Below are 19,246 nucleotides of genomic sequence, written 5' to 3' on the forward strand. Positions count from 1 at the left end.
GTGATGAGTGAGTGTCCTCAGAAACTGAAATGGAAAGCTACCGTCTGTCATCTGGAATGCCACCTACACACCATCAGTGGCATTACCAGTTGGATGCTGGAGCTTTACCACGTAGTACGCCCGGGGCTCCACTCAGGCACACTGCAGGTACCTTGATCTCCACTCCATGCTTGCGATGACTGAAGTACCCTCCCCTCAAGCTCCAAGCTCGCCAGGGGATAGCTGTAGTGCATTAGCCTCATCGCGTGGGGTCACGTCACAATTGACCATCGCCAACTTTTTCTCCGGGTCTGAAATATCAGACCTCTCGGGAAGCATTGTGACCCTTCTTTTTCCCCGTTAGTCAGTCCAATTTTGGCTTTGGCGAGAAGGAAGTTTCACCACAATGGCACCGATACACTGCAGTCCATTATCCGGCGCTGCCCGGAGGAGCGCCGCACGTTTCCTCCAACCACAGTCTGTCTGCAGAGCTCAACCCATGGCACCACGACCACGGGTGCAGCCACGCCGACCAGTCTCCTCGACCTCAAGACGGCAATACAAACAACCAGCAGACAACCCCGATTTTCACTCCATCCTAGATAACCCGCCCGAGCTGGTCCGATCCGGCCGCAGACATGGCCCCGGGCTTATTATCCTAGGTACATTTCAAGACCCAAATATCTTTGATTTCATTTTCCTTTTACGCAAGCCTCCTCCTAGCACTGCGCTAACATCAAGCCGCAACGACCGCAATAGCAATCATACCTCTGACAGCCTTCGGCCTCGGCACCTGGCAGGTCTACCGCCTGAAATGGAAGACGGACCTGCTGGCCAAGTGCGAGGACCGCCTCGTGCGCCCGCCGCTCCCGCTCCCGCCTCGTGTTGACCCGGCCGCCGTCGAAGACTTTGACTATCGCCGCGTGTACGTCACCGGCCACTTTCGCCACGACCAGGAGATGCTCATCGGCCCGCGCATGAGGGACGGCGAGCAAGGCTACATGGTCGTGACGCCGCTCCAGCCCATCGCCGCCGAGCAAGTCGAGGCGCCTGCGGCCAGTGGTGGCAACGGTGACAGCGCCGGGTCTTCGTTGTGGCAGCGCATTTCTGGCTTCTTCTGGGGGAGTTCCGATCATGGCGGCAAAGATGCTGCGACTCCGTCCTCGGCGCCGCAGGCCGCGGAGCCGCCGCCGCCTGCAGTACTTGTGAACCGCGGCTGGGTCAGCAAAAAGTTGGGAGACCAGAAAGACCGCCCAGAGAGTCTGCCCGAGGGCCCTGTTACAGTCGAGGGCATGATACGGAAGCCGTGGAAGAAGAACATGTTCACTCCAGACAATAGGCCCGACATTGGAGAATTCTACTTTCCCGACGTTGAGCAAATGGCTCGCCTTACAGGCAGCCAACCTATTTGGATTGAATCTACGATGGGTACGTCATGCGCTTTCTCAACTTCATATGATTAATGACTAAGAGTGGGTATCTTAATGTTTAGAGCCGGGACTATTGGAGGTTCTTGAAATGCAACGCAAGGGCATTCCAATTGGCAGGGCAGCCGAGGTAAACCTCAGGAATAATCATGCCCAGTACATTTTTACTTGGTAAGTCGACCTCGACCACTCTTTCAATCGTTTCCAGGGTCCTCTATTCTGAGCACTTGTGCACGATAGGCTGCTGCAGGTGTTTAATCTACATCTGCCTCCGCTTTCATACAGAGTCTCAAAAAAGTCGAAGCTAACCAGGCCTCTATTCAGGTATGCGCTGGCCGCCGCGACCTCGATCATGTTCTACTTGGTGGTCAAGAAGCCGTCAAAAGATGTGACCCGCCGTGTCCGGAAGAACTACAGCTGGTAGTGTGACGCTTGCTGCCCAGGCGCACCTGGCATCTGCGCTAACCCTTTTGGTTGGCGCATCGATATGGTGCGAAGTCCAGTGATGTATTCGCACAAGTATTTGTGACATTGAATCTGATCGAATCAAGACCCGATCTCGGTTCATGGCTCATCAAGAGACGTGGCCTGACCAGTGGCTTTACGGCGCTTCTTTAGAGGTGCCCGAGCCGGCATCCGCAGCTCTTGCAGCAGTTCCCTCGGGAGATGTCTCTGAGCAAGCGAGAACAATGTAATCTGCGAGTCGATCTGCCTTTGCCTGTGGTTGGTTGGGAGTGATAGCGTCAATGATCTGCAGAAGCTTGTAATAGGAAACCAGGACTGTACACCTGGCATTGTATATTTACGTAACACCATCTCGTTCATATGAAACAAAAAACAAGCTGAATAGATACCCAATAGACTGTAACAACTGGAAATGGCATACCTCTTCATCAACGTGACCACGTCGCTCTGCTCAATGGTCTTCCGGCCAGCGTGGTGGGCCAGGGCCCGCAAGTCGTCGCCCATCTGCTCAAAGAACCATTCTGTCGATTGCATCAACGCCTGAAGCGTCTCTGGAGTGATTTTGGTATTCCCGATCCCGCTGGTGCAAGCAATGGTCTCTGCCAGCCTCTTCACAACCGGAGGTGGCAATGAAGGACATGGGTGTCCATACTTGGATATTTTCAGACCAGCTTTCTTCTTGCCTGTCCTTGATTGCAGTTTTGTAGCGAGCTGCTTGTCCGGCCGGTCATCGGCCATATCGGTTTCGTCGTCTATGTCTTCGAAATCATCAACACCACCAATCGCCCCAAATCCAGGTCCAGCTGCTTCTGCAGCCGTGGCAACGACATTGTCATATTCCGTAGCTTCTTCGTCTCCGTTCATTTGGGGTGCTGGCGAGCCATCACCATAATCATCAAAGTCTGGTGGTGGCAGCGGTGCTGGGTCAGAGGAGTCTTGCAGAACCGGCTCGAGCCTAAAAGGGCTATCAACACCCATAGGAACCTCGATCGTGCCAAAGTCGCTCTGACGACCCGCGGCCATGGCTTCCTGGCGGCCCAGTGGCGAATCAAGCCTGTTTTGACATGTTAGCCTTGGTCACTATATCAAATTCGGTCGGCTCTGAATGCAGCTTACCTCTCGTATGTATCGTCCTCCAGTCTGACGGTGTCGCCGTCTGCGTCAAACGCGGGTGGTATAGGGTCGTCGAAATCATGCCCGACCTCAACTGTAAAGTCGTCTTGGCCGTTTGCGAAATAATCGCTCATCCGCAGACTATCTCGGCCGGCTCTCCTATAAGGCTGGTCGCTAATGGCACGGCGCGGTGCTTCGATGGACATGACTGTGTCATCGGCAATGTTCTCCAAGCCCGAAGTCCTCGGCGGCCTCAGCTCAGCCTCATCGTCATCCCCAGCGTCGATAGGTAGTGACAACCGGGGACGACGCTCAATAAACCCCGAGTCGTCATCCTCGTCGTCCTCGTCGATAAATATCCCAGACGGGTCCCGCGCGCGGCGAGCGGATTCCGCCCCGCCAGCGACACTGCTGACGTCCCCGGGGCTGGACGAGGTGACGACGCGCTGAGTCTGAGGCGCCAGGCGCCTGCTCAGGTGACGCAAGGCATCGAAAGGACCGTCCTTTTGCGGGTCGGGGCCGCCCTGGGACGCGCGACGCTTGTTGGCGCCCAGGGTCTTTCGACGGCCTCCGGGCGTGTTGAAGATGGCGGTCCGGCGGCCCTTGAAAACCTCAATCGCCCGGCGGGCGTGGGGTGTTGCCGTATTGGTGACCGACGTGGCACGCAGGCGGCGGGCGGATGCCGAGAGGCCATTGACGGTCCGAGGGGCCCCGCCAGAACTGGTTGGGCCGGCGCCGGTCCTAGTGGTGTGGGTCGTCGGTGTCCGCTGAGGCACACTGGTGGCGCGGGCAGCGAGCCGGCCTGGCGTGCGGATCGTCAGGTTTGCCAGATCTGGAGTCGCATCCGTTGTGCCGCTGCTATTCGCATCTCGGGTTTGACGCCCCTCTGTCTTGAGGTTGGTGGTCGGTACCTGAGGCGAGGACGACATGGTTGCGATGGCCTCTTGCCAAGCTTCTGGCGATAACTGTCGCTTGGTGTTATCCCGGTGTACATGGCATTGAAGTCCCCGACATACGGCTTGTCACCCTAGGATCTGATCTAGGAGTGTCGTATCATATCATAACTGCAGACAGGGATCTTTGTCTTTGATGTTGAGGCGCGTGTTGAACGCGACTGCGAAGCTCGACGCGTCGTGTATAGCCCGCAGTAATGATTACCAATGTACATGTGGCAAGCACCAGTTCAAATTGGGCTGCTCCGTCCATACGGTTTGTGGGGCCGCCAGCTTCATACAGTACAGTAGAGAATCCACCCTGATTGGCTTGGCACACAAACGAGAGCTTCGAGCGGTGACTGCCAATTAAGTTTTTTGACCCCATGGCTCGCTCACAGGACAAGAGAGGAAATTGAGATGGAATCAAAGAAGAAAGACCCAAGGACTCCAGTGCTGCACTTGGGACTTTGACTGAGCTCATTCATCGTCGGGTGTGTCGGGTTCAGGTACCTGTTGTCACACATGGACATTTGTGGATCACCAGTCGAGCTATGACTTGACTGATGCTTTAGGGCGGGAGAAGGGAAAGGGGTCTTGGGGGTCTTGATGTTCCGAGGGAGACTGTTTGTGAAACGAAACCTGGGCCCACTCACGGTGGAACGACCCCGTTTCTTGAAAAGGGTGATGATAGGCGGCATGCCGATCAAGCAGTATAGCGTACTGGTAGGTAGCTAAGGCAGTTGGCAGGTACCTAAGTTAGATACCTACTTTTCCCTACAGTACTTTTCTGCCGAGGTATCCGATCGATAAATCTGGGAGCTTCTTGTCCTGGGCGGATAAAGCACTTGGAGCCAATCGTGACATTTACCATGGATCGTACAACATGCTACCTTTAGTTCTGACCTGTACTACATAAAAACCCAGAAACCATCCTTCGCAACTATCGATTGGATGGTCCTCCATACTAAACAATGTTGCCAAGCTGCCATTGTAAAAGCAAAAGGAAAACGGGCGCTCTCCGATCGAGTGGCGCATATTCAATCCCATGGAATTGATGGGATGGGATCCAATGTCGACTCAAGACCCGACAGTTAGGTACCCAGAAAAGAAAGCTAAATCAACAGCCCTGTGGTCAAAAGGCCAATAAATGGTTGAATTTCCGTTTCCACCTCTGGGCAGGGACGAAAGCCGAGGCAAATCTCATGGCCATCCCATCAATCGAGCACACCGTGGAAAGGCCCATGGGTGTATGTATGACTGGACGTTGGCAGTATTCACTTGCAGAGGCAACAATGACTATCCTGGGAGAATCTTTTGCCAAAGCTTGTTTGTTCATTCTGTATCTGGCAAAAACTTCCTGGCCCTTCAAGAAGTGCACAATCCACGGTTTTACGCGCGTAAGGGAAGTAAATGCGAGTAAGTATAGTCGTAACGCAGAGTGGTGGGTTCAGGAAACATATTACTGGTGCCTTCAAAGTGCCCGTTAATGTAGTCACACATACTGAAATCTCCGATTCCCCACCACTCAGTGCATGTTCTGAGCTTTTCCATGCAACAGTTCCCCAGGAGAATGCCTGCCCCTTGCATTTCTGCGGTGCTACTTGTAAACTTCCCTCCGTGTTGTTGAGCGCTGGTCACAGTAAGCTTCCATACTAGGTAGTCTAGGTCGCCGGGGTCCTTCGTAGGTTCCATCCTATGTATACTACTGGTGAAGGCACACAGGTAATTATCGTTAGTGATTTTTTTAGAGAGAAATGAGCTAAGTTGGCCCACCAGGTCTGATTGATTGGAGACTATCATTGGATCCAACCCCCTCACACACCACGGACCTCCCCATACCCACCCACATAACACACTTTTGGGCCGCCCATCAGAATCTGGTGCCAACTCTACAGTACGGAGTAGATTGTATTCTCATACAACATGGCTGCTACGTTGGTAGTAAGTGGAAACTTAACAATACCGTCAGCTGAGCACTTTGTAACAGACCGGAGTAAATAAATCGATGGCAATTAAGTGACGAGGATGGTAGTTCTTTTGATGAACGAGATAAAGCATACGTATGTCTGTCACCACCTACAGTAGCATGCCCTCCACTGGGTCGGAGCTTCCAGAGTTAGTGGGGTGCGGCCTGATTGGTGTTTCTTGCGAGTACTACCCGCCCCGTGCAGTCCAGTTACCATACAGTCCCTAGCACTAGACTAGTGCAGACAGGTAGCCAGTCGATCTGAGATCAGCCTCCACCCACCTACCGAGTCCATCAAAATCATATCACACATGAAAGTAAGGGAAGGGAACAAGTCGCAGTTGAGGGAGGCGATGCATCGTGTCTGTCTTTAGAACTTTACAATTGAAAGAACTTCCAGCCCAAAGGAACTACAGAAGGTTCATTTTGGAATCTACCTTGGCCGCAAAGACTTTCGTCCCATCTGCTTCAAGATCGCCTGACCGGCCACCTTGACCAGTCTTAAAAACTCACTGACTGGATCGAACTGGACCTGACAAGTAGACCGAAACTGGACTGGCCTTGCCCTTGGGTACTGATTCAATGCGGTCGCTCAACTGATTGTTGAGGCACTTAGCTTCCGTTTCTATTATACAAGGAGATAATTCACCTACATTGAACAAGTTCAACCTGAGTGCAACTTTGCTCGACGTCTCAAAAGGTGACCTATCTAATTGAAGCTACCTTATCCACGACTAAACCCACAAAAGGAATAATCACGTAGGTAGAATACCCAGGGCCAAACAATACCACTAAAAATTACCTTCTGCCCCCTACTCTTCCTGAGCGCGACTCGACCCTTCTTGGAGTGGTTGCAGGCACGCTGACGCCGAAAGTGTTGCAGACGCCCCCTTTGGCCAGTCGGTATGTGCTTCACGTTCCCCTCCCCAAAACTTGCTCCCCACTCGACGTCCCACCTGAGCTTTCTCCGGTCTGGCATATCCCAGGGTTTGTCGAATCCCAACCAAGGGGTTAAATGGGGTAACCCAGTGTCAGCTTGTTGCTCTCTCTCTCTCGGTCCAGGTTTCCTTTCTTTCCTTTCATTCTCTCCTCTCCCCCGACTGTGGGCAAAAAAATAAAAATAAAAATAAAATAAAAAATATAAAAAATATACAGTAGGAAAAAAGAACTCCTCTTGCGGGTGCTTGGACCATCCCAGGATCTGTCAGGTTGGCCTGTTATCTTCCGACAGTTTGCGCGTGGTTGGGCGGCTGCAGGGTTGAATGATTAAGTTATCATCCCTCCCTTTTCAACTTTAAACGGCAGCATTCCGTCCCGCTGCTCCAAAACATCTGCTTGCTTCCGATTTTAATGCACGCCCACTATCGTCCATCAATACCTTTCAGCACCTGGACTTGCCTACTTGCCTAACCACCTTACCTGCCGACGCATACCAGTGCGCGGGAGTCCTTACCTTACCACCCAACTGCTTACAATCCACACCACCACACCATCAAAGACAAAAAAAAAGAAAAATAATAAAACCACACCTAACCTGGACCGTTCCTGGCTTGAGAACGACTTCAGCTAAGCGCCTGCACAGAGTCAGACTGACCAAAAGGCCAAACAAGTAAATCAAGAATCGCAGAACAGAAGCAAAAAAGAAGAAAAGTATTCCCCGCTCCCAAAGATCCAGGCGGCAAATCGTAGCGCTCATTTGGATTACGCCTTCGATCCGACTCGCATTCCAACGCACAAGAAAATACCCCCCAACCAAGTACCCATCGATCGCACGCACCACCGACCTACCGACGACATCTGTCACTGACCAGATACGACCTGCGATTTCCGACAATACCCTCCCTGCAAGGCCAGCCATCAATCGGGTGTCTTGCTGTCGAGAGTTTTGCTTTTCGGGTACCACATCTTTATATCTCAGACCACGCTGAACCATGGCCGCCCCTGGGGTTCAGTCTTTGAAGGTATGCATCGCAGCTCAGCATCCGTGGATCCCACAACATGATGTCTTCAGGCACGGTCCGCGTCGGCGGCGCCTGTATCTCTATGTCGGACGTGATGCTAACCTCCTCCGCGTTCTTGTAGTGCGTCGTCACTGGCGACGGTGCTGTCGGAAAGGTCAGTACCAATCACTACAGGCATAAAGCCATCTCGCAGGCGTCCCATCTCCTTCTTTCCTGCACGATCCAACAGGAAATATTTGGAAGACGACCACCCGTGGAGGCATGCCTTGACGAAGAAGCTAACGAAGTCGCTATTAGACATGCCTTCTCATCTCATACACCACAAACGCCTTCCCCGGCGAGTACATTCCCACAGTGTCAGTAACTACCAAAGTTGTCCCATCAGCACCGGACGCGACGACGTTGAGCGTGTCCAGACTATCATGTACTGCAGTAACAACACGTTTTCTAACAAACCCTCGCATCATGACAGATTCGACAACTACTCGGCTAGTGTTATGGTCGATGGAAAGCCCATCAGCTTGGGACTTTGGGATACTGCTGGACAGGAGGACTACGACAGGCTCAGGCCGCTATCATACCCACAGACAGATGTCTTCCTAATTTGCTTCTCGATCGTCAGCCCGCCGTCATTCGACAACGTCAAGGCCAAGGTACGCGATTTCATTTCCAGCCCTCTACGTCGTCTCGCCTCTTTGCGGAAGCCTGGAGCTTGTGAGTCTGATCATTGCTGACATTTAATACCTGATCTAGTGGTACCCAGAGATCGACCACCACGCGCCCAACGTTCCCATCATCCTCGTCGGAACCAAGCTCGATCTTCGTGAAGACCCCGCCACCCTCGAGAGTCTTCGCGCCAAGAGGATGGAGCCTGTTTCGTACGACCAGGCGCTCATCTGCGCAAAGGAGATCAGGGCGCACAAGTACCTCGAGTGCTCCGCATTGACGCAAAGGAACCTCAAGAGTGTGTTCGATGAGGCCATTAGGTATGCATTTCCATTCTGTCCACGCGTCAAGTTGCAAAGTGGATCAACCCGTTAACTCATGCGTCAACGCAACAGGGCTGTCCTCAACCCTCGACCTCAGCCGGCGAAGGTTAAGAAGTCAAAGTGCACCATTCTGTGAGCAGCCATGGCTTCACAGATAGAAGTGCGAAGAAATGAGCTTGTCAATATACGTTGGCACGAGCGAAATGGATCACATAATGCAAGGAATCGCAAGCTCGCCGCCACAACTGGCCGCAGTGCTCTCAGCTGCTCAGCAACGCAGAAGAGCCTAAATAATGTTGGAGCATGTGGCACCGAATTGACTGCATGGCGAGGTGAACGCAAATATGTCCGGGGCGTTTTGAGGGCGTTTTGATGTTCAAACAAGGAATATCATCTACCAGATTTTTCTCTAACATCTTTTTGTTCCCATATACGAGTGTTATTCTCAGGCCAACCTAACGTCTATTGTTCATCCTGTCTTGGAACACTCGCATTAGCTGATATTTTCTTGTTAATTTTCCTTGTTGCGTCCACCACAATACAGGGTAACGGTGTTTGTCGCTTTATCAACTTTTTTTTGGTATTTTTTTTTTCATTTGCTGTTAATTTTCTTGCTGCGGATGCTTGATATCTAAGTCTCATCTTTACCCATCATTTTTACATGGCGATTCCCAACTCTGTCTTGTTTTTTTCTTTCCCCCTCTCACCGAGGTAGCAATAACCGCATCTAAAGCACAAAGTCATTTCCTGGCTGCAAGTAAGAGACCAAAATGCCCATAAACTGACCGACGGAATTTGATTTGATTTGACTTGATTTTTTCTCGTTTATTCCTTGGGATGATCGGCTGCCTTGTTGGGCGTACAAGTGTGGGACCAGACTTTCGGCCTTGCCGACCAACAGATGTGATATCTCGGCCCTATTGACGTGTTCTAGAAGTCGAGGAGTGGCGAGTGGCAGCTAGACCGGACGAGTTGCGCGCCCGGAATCATCGGACCATTGCTTTGGATCTTGGTCAGGGAGGACTTATCGCGCCGTTTGATTCATGTGTCCATCCCATGTGCTTAACAATATTTCACATTATCTTTTCGGTTGAATCAAGATTACCAAGCTAAGTCTATGCCTAAGAGGTGTCAGGGCCCTTGGCACATCCCAGGGCGAATATAGAGTTAATTCCGCACTTTGTTTGTTTTTATTTTTATTCTTATTTTTATTTTTTATTTTTATTTTTATTTCTAGTTTTTTTTTTCTCTCTCTGGGATAGACCAGCAGCTCAAGGATTTACACTTTGTCACAGTTTGCATTGCAAATGAGACATCTACATAGTCAACTCAAGCCCAGGTCGCTTTCGCTAGGGTATACTTGGTCGAGACGCACAAATAAAACTCCTTCCGAAAGGGGTATCTTTTACGGCGTTTGTCTACCGTATTCGTACCTTACTTTACAAAAACCACGAGGATATGCTGAGCGCACAAGGGTGATAGTTTAAGCCTCTTGGGGGAAAAGACAATACGTGGGTTTGTGCCCTTATTTTTCTTTTCTTGTCATATCAAGTCTGATGCCGGAAGAAACACTCCTGGGATTCTTTCAAGCTACCCTCATTGCGTACCGGCCTGTTGGTTCCGATGCATCTGGGCCCTCCGGCTAGGATGGATCCCATCTTGCTCGTCTTCCTTGTGCTTGGCCTCAAGCTCAGCCTTCATCCTGCGCGCGCGCTCCTCGCGTAGCTTGTCGTTCTTTGCCCTGATCTTTTCCTTGCGGAACGGAGTCTTGCCGCCGCCACCGGCACTATATCCCCCACGTTTGTTAGCAATGGATGAAATGGCACGATCAGAGAGGGGGAGTAACGCTTTTTTTCTTTTTTTCTTTTTTTTGGCGCCAGGGGGGCGGGCAAGGAAGGTTTAAGAAAAATGCAGCTCGACAGCAGAAATTTATAAAGATATATACTCACGTCAGCTCGACATTGATCTTCCTTGGCGCCGACAAACCGTCTTCAAACTCAGAGTGGTGCATCTTGGCGAGGCACGTCTTCATGTGGCTATAGTTGTCAAACTCGACAAAGGCTATGCCGCGCGACTTCTTGGGGTCGTTCCTGTCGGTGAGCAGCCGCACAGACGTGGGCTTGAGGCTGGCAAAGTGCGCCGCAATGTGCTCCTTGGTCGCCGTGAAGGGGAGGTTGCCGACAAAGACGATAAAGCGCGTGTTCTTGCCGCCGCCGCCGGCCTGCTGCTGCTCCTCGTCGTCTCCGTCTTGCTCTCCTTCTTGCGCGTCACCGCTGGGCGTCATCGTCATGGCCTCGGCGGCGTTGTTCTTGTCTCCTGCCGACTCCTTACTGCTCTTTTTGCTCTTCTTGCCGTCCTTGCTCTTCTTCTTGTCGGGCTTTCCGTCGCCTGCGGCTTGCGTATCATCTACGCCGTCGGTCTCCTCGGCGTCCCGCTTCCTCTTCGTTTTAGGCTTCGCCTCGTCGCCCTGGCCGTCTGCGGCGCCGTCTTCCGACTTGGACTTGCTCTCCTTTTTGCTCTTCTTATCCTTTTTGTCCTTCTTCTTCTCCTTCTTCTTATCCGACTCTGCTGCGTCGACAACAGGGGCTGCGTCCTCCACTTCCTCCTCCTTGGCCTTCTTTTCCTTCTTCTGCTTCTTGTCCTTCTTCTTCTTTTGCTCCTGATTGTCTGCGCCCTCCTCGTCGTTCACCGCCGCGTCCTCCGCCTTCCTCTTGTCCTTCTTTTCCTTCTTCAATCTCTTCTTCTCTGCCTTGGCGGCGTCGATAACCTCGACATTTTCGGCCTCGGCCTCGTCGCGCCGCCTCTTTTTGGATGTGGCCTCGACGCCGTTGGCTTCTTCCGTCTTGCGCTTGCCCATGTTTGGTAGTTTTCTTTTTCTTTTCTTTCTCCTGCCCGTTCTCTTGTCGTAGATTCTTGACAAAGCGCTCCTAGAGGTAGAGAGTGAGCGTACAAGCCTCGATGTTGGACTAGTGTCGGCGCGTATACAATTGACTATGTAGAAATCAGCTATATCAAAACTTTTGCAAGTCGCGCCTGAGCTATGTATGCAATTGCACTGTTGGACTGGGAACTTTTTTTTTTTTCGCTTGGAAGAGTGGGGTACACCCTGCCCATCCTTCGGCGCATGTATGCATACTACTGGTACTGGTACATTTCGCTAGCACATGACTCGCGCAAAGACGCGCGCATTTGCCTAAAGCACTCCAATTCCCATCAACACGATACAAAATGCATGCATACACACACACCTTTTTAGAATTAAAGCCGATTTCTCATTCTTTTACAGTCCTCCTTTGAACTACGTATATTATGTACAAACAAAATGCCCATCATGGTCTGAACCCCACTATTTCGGGTCGCCAAATTAATACTGAGGTAGGTGGGACCCTAAATAACACGAAAAGTCCGCTTTAGACTGCAGACCATGAAAGCTGCCATAAAAGACAGTCGGAAGTGCTTGAGCCGTTCTATCGCCGCTTATGGTATGCCAGTTCAGTGGCCGAAATCATGCCCAGACTCCCCCAAATGATAAAAGTTCACTAATCTCTTGAATCAGAGACATCAACCAGCATGGACCTTGTCAAAAGATGCGGTATCTACCAGAAAGGTTGTCAATACTCTCCGACGCGGCGAGTATGCATGATACTGCATCGCCCATAAATGGACATGAAAATGTGGCATACTTTCAGATCCGCAAGGTTCAAAAACAATCGTCGTGCGGCCCCTATTCTGAAGATTATCAGATGCCGAAATAGACAAGCAAGGCCAGTGCTGTGATGATAGTCACCCCGAAGGAGTGCTTCCTTGCAGCATCTCCTGTGAACTGCGGCGGTTGTTCCAGCGGGGTCGTCCCTGTTCCCGTCTCAGTTTGTGTACTTGTGCTGTTGGGCCTGAATATCGATGTCAAAGTAGTTCCGCCTCCTCGGTGCTCGGACAAAGATCCATTCACCTGTGTTGGCTGTGGGATTCCAGGTGGCAGGTTTACACTTGGACCTGGCGTGGCATTGCTTCCACTGAACGTAACGGTAATCTCCGTGATGGACAAGACCGGCGATGTTTGGCCCGGTGGTATGAATGTCGTAGTTCTTGCAATGGTCGAGATGAACAAGGACTGACTCTCACCCGACGGTGTAAGGCCAGCGGATGGGGAAGATGGGGGAGCATCTGAAGGAGGCACAGGCGGCTGCGAGACATCCGGAGAACCAACAACCACCCCTGGCGGAGACGGTGAGCCTGTTTCTTCGGGAGTCGGCGTTGGTAATGAGGCTGTTGGCACCCCTGGCGGTTGCGAGGGCGTGATTGAAGTAATCGCGGATACTACTGGAAGCTGTGCGCTGATCGCACCCCCTGTAGGTGTCGGGCCAGTTGTAGGAGGAGTTGCTTGGGGCGAGGTCTCCGTGCTGACGGAGAGCGTAAGTATAACTGGTCCTGTGGTCGGGGTGGTAAGTTGAGTGATAGGCGGGGACGGAGGCTCTCCAGCGGGAGGATTATCGGGCGGAGGTGAGACTTCAGCAGGAGGCTGATCAGGCGGGGCATCAGACAAGGGGGGCGAAGCAGGAGGCGTTCCAACCGAAACTGTCCCTTGGGTGGGCGTGGTCAACAATGTGAACATGGTAGACTGCCCCGCGAGGGAGATGTCAGGAGGAATCTGCGGTGGAGGGCTGCTAGGAGGCAGCCCATCTGGAGGACTTTCAGGTGGAGGTTCTTGTCTGCTGACACTGGACCTTGAGTTGATCGAACTTCCTGGTGGTGCAGTCCGAGTCTGTGGCCACGGCAGAGGCTGGCTGATGATCAGACCTGGAGTTGACTGCATTGGCGGCGATCCTCCCGGTGGTGGGGAGCTTTGAACGTTGGCTGGTGGCGGTGCGCCTGGGCTAGGCGGAGTGAAAGTAGTAGAACCCCTCCCGGTGGTTCCCGGGCTCGAAGGCACAGGCCTGTTTGGCGTGAGTGGCTCGGAGCTGGTTCCCGGAGGGGATGTGCTGCTGCCACTAGGTGTCCAAACACGGACTGTCTGTCCTGGCGCCTGTTGAGAGAACCCACTCCAAAACTCCGGTCCATTTGGCGTGAACGGATTGTTTGGCGGGTTAGGTATGCCGGGGTTCGTTGGAGGCCTGGGCGAGCTTGGGACTCCGGGTGTCTTCCATGTCCCTGGAACCACAGGCGTATTGGGGATACCCGGGGCACCAGGAGGGCTTGGGGTATCCGGAGTCTTCCACGTTTTCGGTACGCCTGGGGTGTTAGGAGCATCGGGAGTGCCTGGAGAATTTGGAGCATTGGGAGTACCCGGTGTGTTTGGCGGGATGTTCGGGGGCCCAGGTGGTGCGTTTGGTGTCTGTGGAACTATGGGTTTTGAGGGCTCTTTTGGCACACTTGGAAAAAGCGAGGTCCCAGGCGGTGGATTGGGTGGCGTGGTGATAACAGTAACCCAAGGCACCTGTGGTGTAGTGGCTGAGTTGACATCGTCTTTCGGAGGATGTTCGCGAGGGACTGTAAGTGTTGACACCGACGTTGTTGTCTGGAAGACGGTCGAGGGGATAATCTCTGTCGCATCATTGGGAGTATGCGGAACTCCAGGAAAGTTTTGGTCAGGAGGACTGGCAAGACCAGGCTTGGTGCTTGTCGAACGCGAATACAGGCTGAGATCGCCGTAGGCGTTGAGCAGTCCTGCGGGTATATCTTGACTGGTGATGGACCGACTAATGCTCCTGCTCCCACTCACCAGGCCACTACCAGCACCCGGAAGGACATCAATATTCAGAAGTGAGGCTTGATTGCCCGTGCCCAAGGAATTTGATGGACCTGTGCCAAGAAGACTGCCGAGACCTCCGCTTCCCACACTGATATCCGCCAAGGGGCCGACACTGACATCCAGTATACCGTTGCGGCTGCTGCCGCCTGCGCCATTTCCGCCAAGTATGGTAGCATCTACCAACTGTCCGTGGGAGCTCTCTCCAACTCCAACGCCCACGAGAGGGCCAGTGGTGCCAGGTGCATTCCCTCCCGTTGAACTGCCACTGTTGCTCGGTGTACCTAAGATGCTCCCAACACCGTTGCTCGCCCCGCTGAGTATGGTAGCATCTACCAGTTGTCCGTGAGCACTTTCTCCAACACCGACACCAACGAGAGGACCAGTGTTGTCCGGTGTGCTTCCTACAACCGGACCAGCATTGTTGCTTGGGGTGCCCAAGACGCCCCCTAGGCCGTTGCTAGCCCCACCTAGAATGGGAGCATTTACCACCTGTCCATTGGCACTGCCACCTACGCCAACACCGACCAGAGGACCATTGCTTGCAGGTGATCCAGGGGCACCCGGGTGGACGTTTCCAGCGGCCCCACCAGTTGGGGAACCGATGACACCGGGAACATGATTTGGTGAGTCGCCGGCCGTGGGTATGTGAGGCTGGTTATTGCCGACACCGGTGCTTGAGGACGGGCTGCCATTGTTGGATGGCCCAACTGCTCCGGGGGAACTATTTCCGACGATACCATTTTCAGGGCTATGTCCCTGGCCATTGCCCAAGTTGCTAGGCATGGCGGCACCGCCATGGCCACTATTTGAAACAGACGCGGACCCAGGAAGCTGGCCGACGGCTGGAATAACGCCTAAACTGTTTCCCAGAGGAAAGGATCCTGCTTGGCCACCAGGTGCCCAGGAAAACCCAGGACTGGGTATATTAGCAAAGGGGTTGAAGCCTCCATTCTAAGGAGTCAGCCCTCCTTGGCTGCCTGTCCAACCAGCAAAGGCGCCTGCGGGGCCTTGAGCTAGGGCTTGCGCATACTCTGGATGGAAGCTATGATCTGGAATCTGAATCACGTATGCCTGGCCAGCACCAGCGGGGGGAACCGCAGCCATAACTGTTATAGTTTGTAGTGCCATTGTCTGTACTGCTGGCTGAGGTGCCAAAACAGTAACCATAGATGGCTGGCTGACGATCGCAGGTTGCGGCGCAGCAAAGACAGTTACGGGCTCTGGCGCTGGCTGTGGGATGAACTGTGGCACGTATACAGGACGGTCAACCATCATCGGCGAAGGTACCGGGACGGGAGATGGCGAGGCCACGACAACCGTCGATGTCCTTGTAACTGGAAAGGGTGCAGGCACCGTTACTGTGGTCCAGTTAGGTGTTGGGGTAGCCACTGTTATGGTGGTGGGCACTGGTGAAGGCGTCGCCACCGTGACTGTCATCATGACTGGCGAGGGGACTGAAATGGTTTCCGTCATGGTTGTTGCCATTGTCGAGACAACAAGCACCGTAGACAGTACCGTGGTTGGTGGGGCGGCAATAGTTGAGACAATAGGCAGAGGATTCACGGGGGTAGGGTTGGCGATGGGAGGATGAGTTGGTCGACCCAAGACCGGCAAATTCGATTGAGTTTCGCAGTTCTCTGGGTCTATGACAGTTCCAGGAGAAACTGGGACAGGGGGAATGGGTATAGCTGACTGAACCGGGGGAGGCAAAATATTGGGTGATGCGCCTATTCCGTTCGGCTTGTCCGGGTCGTTTGAGTTTCCAACAGGCAGATTCTCACCTAACCAACGGTATTGTTAGGGGAATGTCCGCAAAATTTGATTATGAGATACAGGCATCGGAGAGGCAGCGTTTTACTAACCATTGTAACCTTCACCGGGAAATCCGGTGCTTGGGACTGCAGGTAATTGTTGAGGAGCGTTTCCTTCTACAGGCAGTGTGCCGGGCGTCTCTATAATATGCCCCCCGTTGGGGTCAGGAAATGTCGTAGCCCAAGGGCCCTGGACAGGGGAGACTCCGTTGCCAGTACCAGGTGTGAGTCCACTAGATCCCGGACCATACAAAGCACCTTCTTTGCCGCCAAAACGAGACCCGGCAAACTTGGCGGTTGCGCGAGGGTCCGTGGTAAGTTGATCTTCCGGGCCCCTTCCTAGATTGACGTCGGGCGGTGGAAGTACTAGAGTACCATCAGGGGCCTCGTGAACAGGATGTCCATCGGGGAAGCTAGGGCCTACTCCCCTCGGAAGAAGATCTTCATCCTGCTGCAAAACTCCATTCCCGTCCGGAGAAGAGTGTTGACAAGCAAAAACCGCGTTTTGTACAGCGGTCGTGTAAGAATTCGGAGGACAGGCCTCAAAGAGGCACCGAAGAAGCTAATGGCACCCTGTCAGCTTGGCGGATTTTTTTCAGGCAGCTATGAAAAGTGCCAATGAACCAACCTCTGCTTGATGATCATTTCTGCAAAGGCAAGAAGTGCTCCGACAGCCACTTTCGGAGAACCCTCGAGACATGCAGCGTGCCAGGCAGTCTAAATTGGACAAATGAATATGTCAGTCTTGTACTGATAGGCCATGTTACAAATGAATATAGACCACGGGAATATTTACCTTGAGGAGATACAGAAACATCTTGTCCGTAGACCTGGGTGGCGGAGCAGAATAAAAACGTGCTCCAAAGAATGGAAGATTTCATGGTGGAGACACCGCTTAGGGTGAATACCAACTCTCTCAGCGGTTGATTGATGTAGAACAGAAGACGGAGAATGACACAAGGAATGAGCTTCGTCTGTAAACAGCTGCAGGCAAAGGATGATCTCCAAAATAGAGGCCAAACGAATGACACTAGCAAGAACTCGCCAAAGATCCAAAAAAAAAGGGTGGTCGGACCGTCGAAGCGGACGTCCTCCGATGATGCTGCTGTTGATTTGAGAAAAGAAAGTGGGAATTACTGAGTGAAGTGATGGGAGAAGACGACGAGGAGTAAAGAGTCGTAGGCTGCTTACAGGTAACTAGGAAATTTAGCATAGAAATTTCTTGCACCCGGAAGATACGTCGAATTACGTAGCAGAGGTTAGTTCTTGCCTGGGCTGTTGGGATTTTGTTTTCTTACAGGGGAAGGCACCACACCCGTCAGTGCCAACATCTGTTTTGTCCTCTACAACTATCGAGCCCCCGTAGGTGCCCATGCAAATTCCACCCATGAGCATTGATCTCATCGAGGGAAGGGGCGCACAAGACGAAAGCTTTTGACCAGGGTCAAACAGACTGCCGTCACGAACACTCCTAAAACAAATTGCTCGCACGGTAAGGCAGGGCGGCAATGATAGTCTTCACTCTTCACTCAAAGTTCCAGGGTGTTTGTCCGTTGTATCATTAATATAGGTAAATGATCTTGCATTCGTTGCTTTTCTTGCCTTGAGAAAGAAGGTGTCACACAAGAAGGGTATCTAAATTGAGTTCAGCTGCATCGGACCTTAGTAGAAGATCAAATCGAGCCGGGTGTCGTCACCGACATATCGCTCTTTGAACTCGGGTCTCGCAAGCCAGCGGGCAAGGGGGATTGCTGTCTCCCTCATATCCATAACGCCCCTCTTCTTTTGGTCAATGTGAGAGGCATCGACCACAATGCGGCGGAGGCTCTTGGTTGATAGTGCGCCTTGAATCACTTGTCAACATAACTATAACTGCACGTGCTGAGGACAAGACAGGAAAAAGAGAGATGAGAGGCAAAGAATACCTCGCACAAACTTACCATTATCAAGCAAATCCATGAGCCGCACAGGAGTGCCAACTGCAACCCCCGTTGGATTGTTCTTTAAAAAGCTGACAGCTTCTTCCAGCTTTATGTGTTTTGCAAACTGCGGTGCGTTAATTCGATCAGCCACAGTCTAGCCTCGGTCCTGCTCAGCTCAGTCTCAGCCTCATGGTCATGACTTACCAACTTGGCTACCGTGTTGCCTTTCTTCTGGTACTTTCTCACTGCCCTACAGAGATCCGCCGCCCTCAAGCCTGCGCCCGCCACGATGATGGTATGCGGGGCTCCCTTTTCCTTGGACGCCCTACCCATCTCGTCAGCCCCGCCCTCAGCGAAGGTCTCGAGGAACAATGGAAGGTTCTCCAGGTTCCTTGGCTTATCGTCACCAAAGGAGCTGGTGTCCTTGATGGCGCCCCCAGGCACGTGCAAGTCGGCCAGTTCCACCGAGCTCAATTCGGTACCGAATCGGGTCGTCTGCTGAGCCAGGTAGTCGGATAGCAGTTGGCTATCCATATTAGCAATGGCTAGGTTCAGGCCGGCGTCGAGGTCCAGGAGACTGTCGTCATCTTGGACGGCTCCCTTTCTCTTTTTTGCGTTGTGTTTCCTTTTCTTGCCGACAGGAACTGTTGAATTTGCAGCCTTTGCTGGTGCATCGTCGTCAGGACGTGCCTTCCGTTTCTTTGGTTTGGGTATCGAGCTGGTCACTGTCGCCGACATGATGTAATGTAGCGGTAATCAAGCTCTTTGTTCTGTATGAGTTCTGTAAATTGCTAAACTCGATAGTTTGGGCTAGGGTTGGTGCTTGTTATTGTCTTTTGTTAGTACGTGTGGACGCATCGTATCTCACCCAAGTACCAAGGAGGAAATTTTTATTTGTGAGAGTGCGTAGGCTGTGGTCTCGGCACTGT

General features: G+C 52.5%; 6 protein-coding genes across 6 annotated transcripts; 2 read left to right on the forward strand and 4 right to left on the reverse strand.

Moving 5' to 3' along the window:
* Positions 1-82: 82 nt before the first annotated feature.
* On the reverse strand, positions 83-318 carry PpBr36_09695 (uncharacterized protein; the record flags this gene model as incomplete). Its single annotated transcript, XM_029896814.1, has 2 exons — positions 83-222; positions 261-318. The coding sequence occupies 2 exons, from the start codon at positions 316-318 to the stop codon at positions 83-85; spliced, it is 198 nt and encodes a 65-aa protein (XP_029745269.1).
* A 67-nt stretch (positions 319-385) lies between these two features.
* Positions 386-1,830, forward strand: PpBr36_09696 (uncharacterized protein; the record flags this gene model as incomplete). The annotated part of the gene is made up of 4 exons (XM_029896815.1): positions 386-641; positions 739-1,407; positions 1,472-1,577; positions 1,731-1,830. The coding sequence occupies 4 exons, from the start codon at positions 386-388 to the stop codon at positions 1,828-1,830; spliced, it is 1,131 nt and encodes a 376-aa protein (XP_029745186.1).
* A 140-nt stretch (positions 1,831-1,970) lies between these two features.
* On the reverse strand, positions 1,971-3,913 carry PpBr36_09697 (uncharacterized protein; the record flags this gene model as incomplete). The annotated part of the gene is made up of 3 exons (XM_029896816.1): positions 1,971-2,124; positions 2,293-2,925; positions 2,988-3,913. 3 exons carry the CDS (start codon positions 3,911-3,913, stop codon positions 1,971-1,973), a joined length of 1,713 nt encoding a protein of 570 aa, XP_029745187.1.
* A 3,903-nt stretch (positions 3,914-7,816) lies between these two features.
* PpBr36_09698 (uncharacterized protein) lies at positions 7,817-8,971 on the forward strand (the record flags this gene model as incomplete). Its single annotated transcript, XM_029896817.1, has 6 exons — positions 7,817-7,846; positions 7,968-8,000; positions 8,144-8,202; positions 8,319-8,499; positions 8,600-8,832; positions 8,908-8,971. The coding sequence occupies 6 exons, from the start codon at positions 7,817-7,819 to the stop codon at positions 8,969-8,971; spliced, it is 600 nt and encodes a 199-aa protein (XP_029745183.1).
* A 1,460-nt stretch (positions 8,972-10,431) lies between these two features.
* Positions 10,432-11,692, reverse strand: PpBr36_09699 (uncharacterized protein; the record flags this gene model as incomplete). The annotated part of the gene is made up of 2 exons (XM_029896818.1): positions 10,432-10,621; positions 10,785-11,692. 2 exons carry the CDS (start codon positions 11,690-11,692, stop codon positions 10,432-10,434), a joined length of 1,098 nt encoding a protein of 365 aa, XP_029745184.1.
* An 882-nt stretch (positions 11,693-12,574) lies between these two features.
* On the reverse strand, positions 12,575-19,055 carry PpBr36_09700 (uncharacterized protein; the record flags this gene model as incomplete). The annotated part of the gene is made up of 6 exons (XM_029896819.1): positions 12,575-15,500; positions 15,615-16,365; positions 16,447-16,957; positions 18,097-18,239; positions 18,336-18,441; positions 18,522-19,055. The coding sequence occupies 6 exons, from the start codon at positions 19,053-19,055 to the stop codon at positions 12,575-12,577; spliced, it is 4,971 nt and encodes a 1,656-aa protein (XP_029745212.1).
* Between the last annotated feature and the right edge of the window lie 191 nt (positions 19,056-19,246).

This window comes from Pyricularia pennisetigena (assembly GCF_004337985.1).
Source record: "Pyricularia pennisetigena strain Br36 chromosome 7 map unlocalized Pyricularia_pennisetigena_Br36_Scf_7, whole genome shotgun sequence".
In the NCBI taxonomy this organism is placed as follows: Eukaryota; Fungi; Ascomycota; class Sordariomycetes; order Magnaporthales; family Pyriculariaceae; genus Pyricularia; species Pyricularia pennisetigena.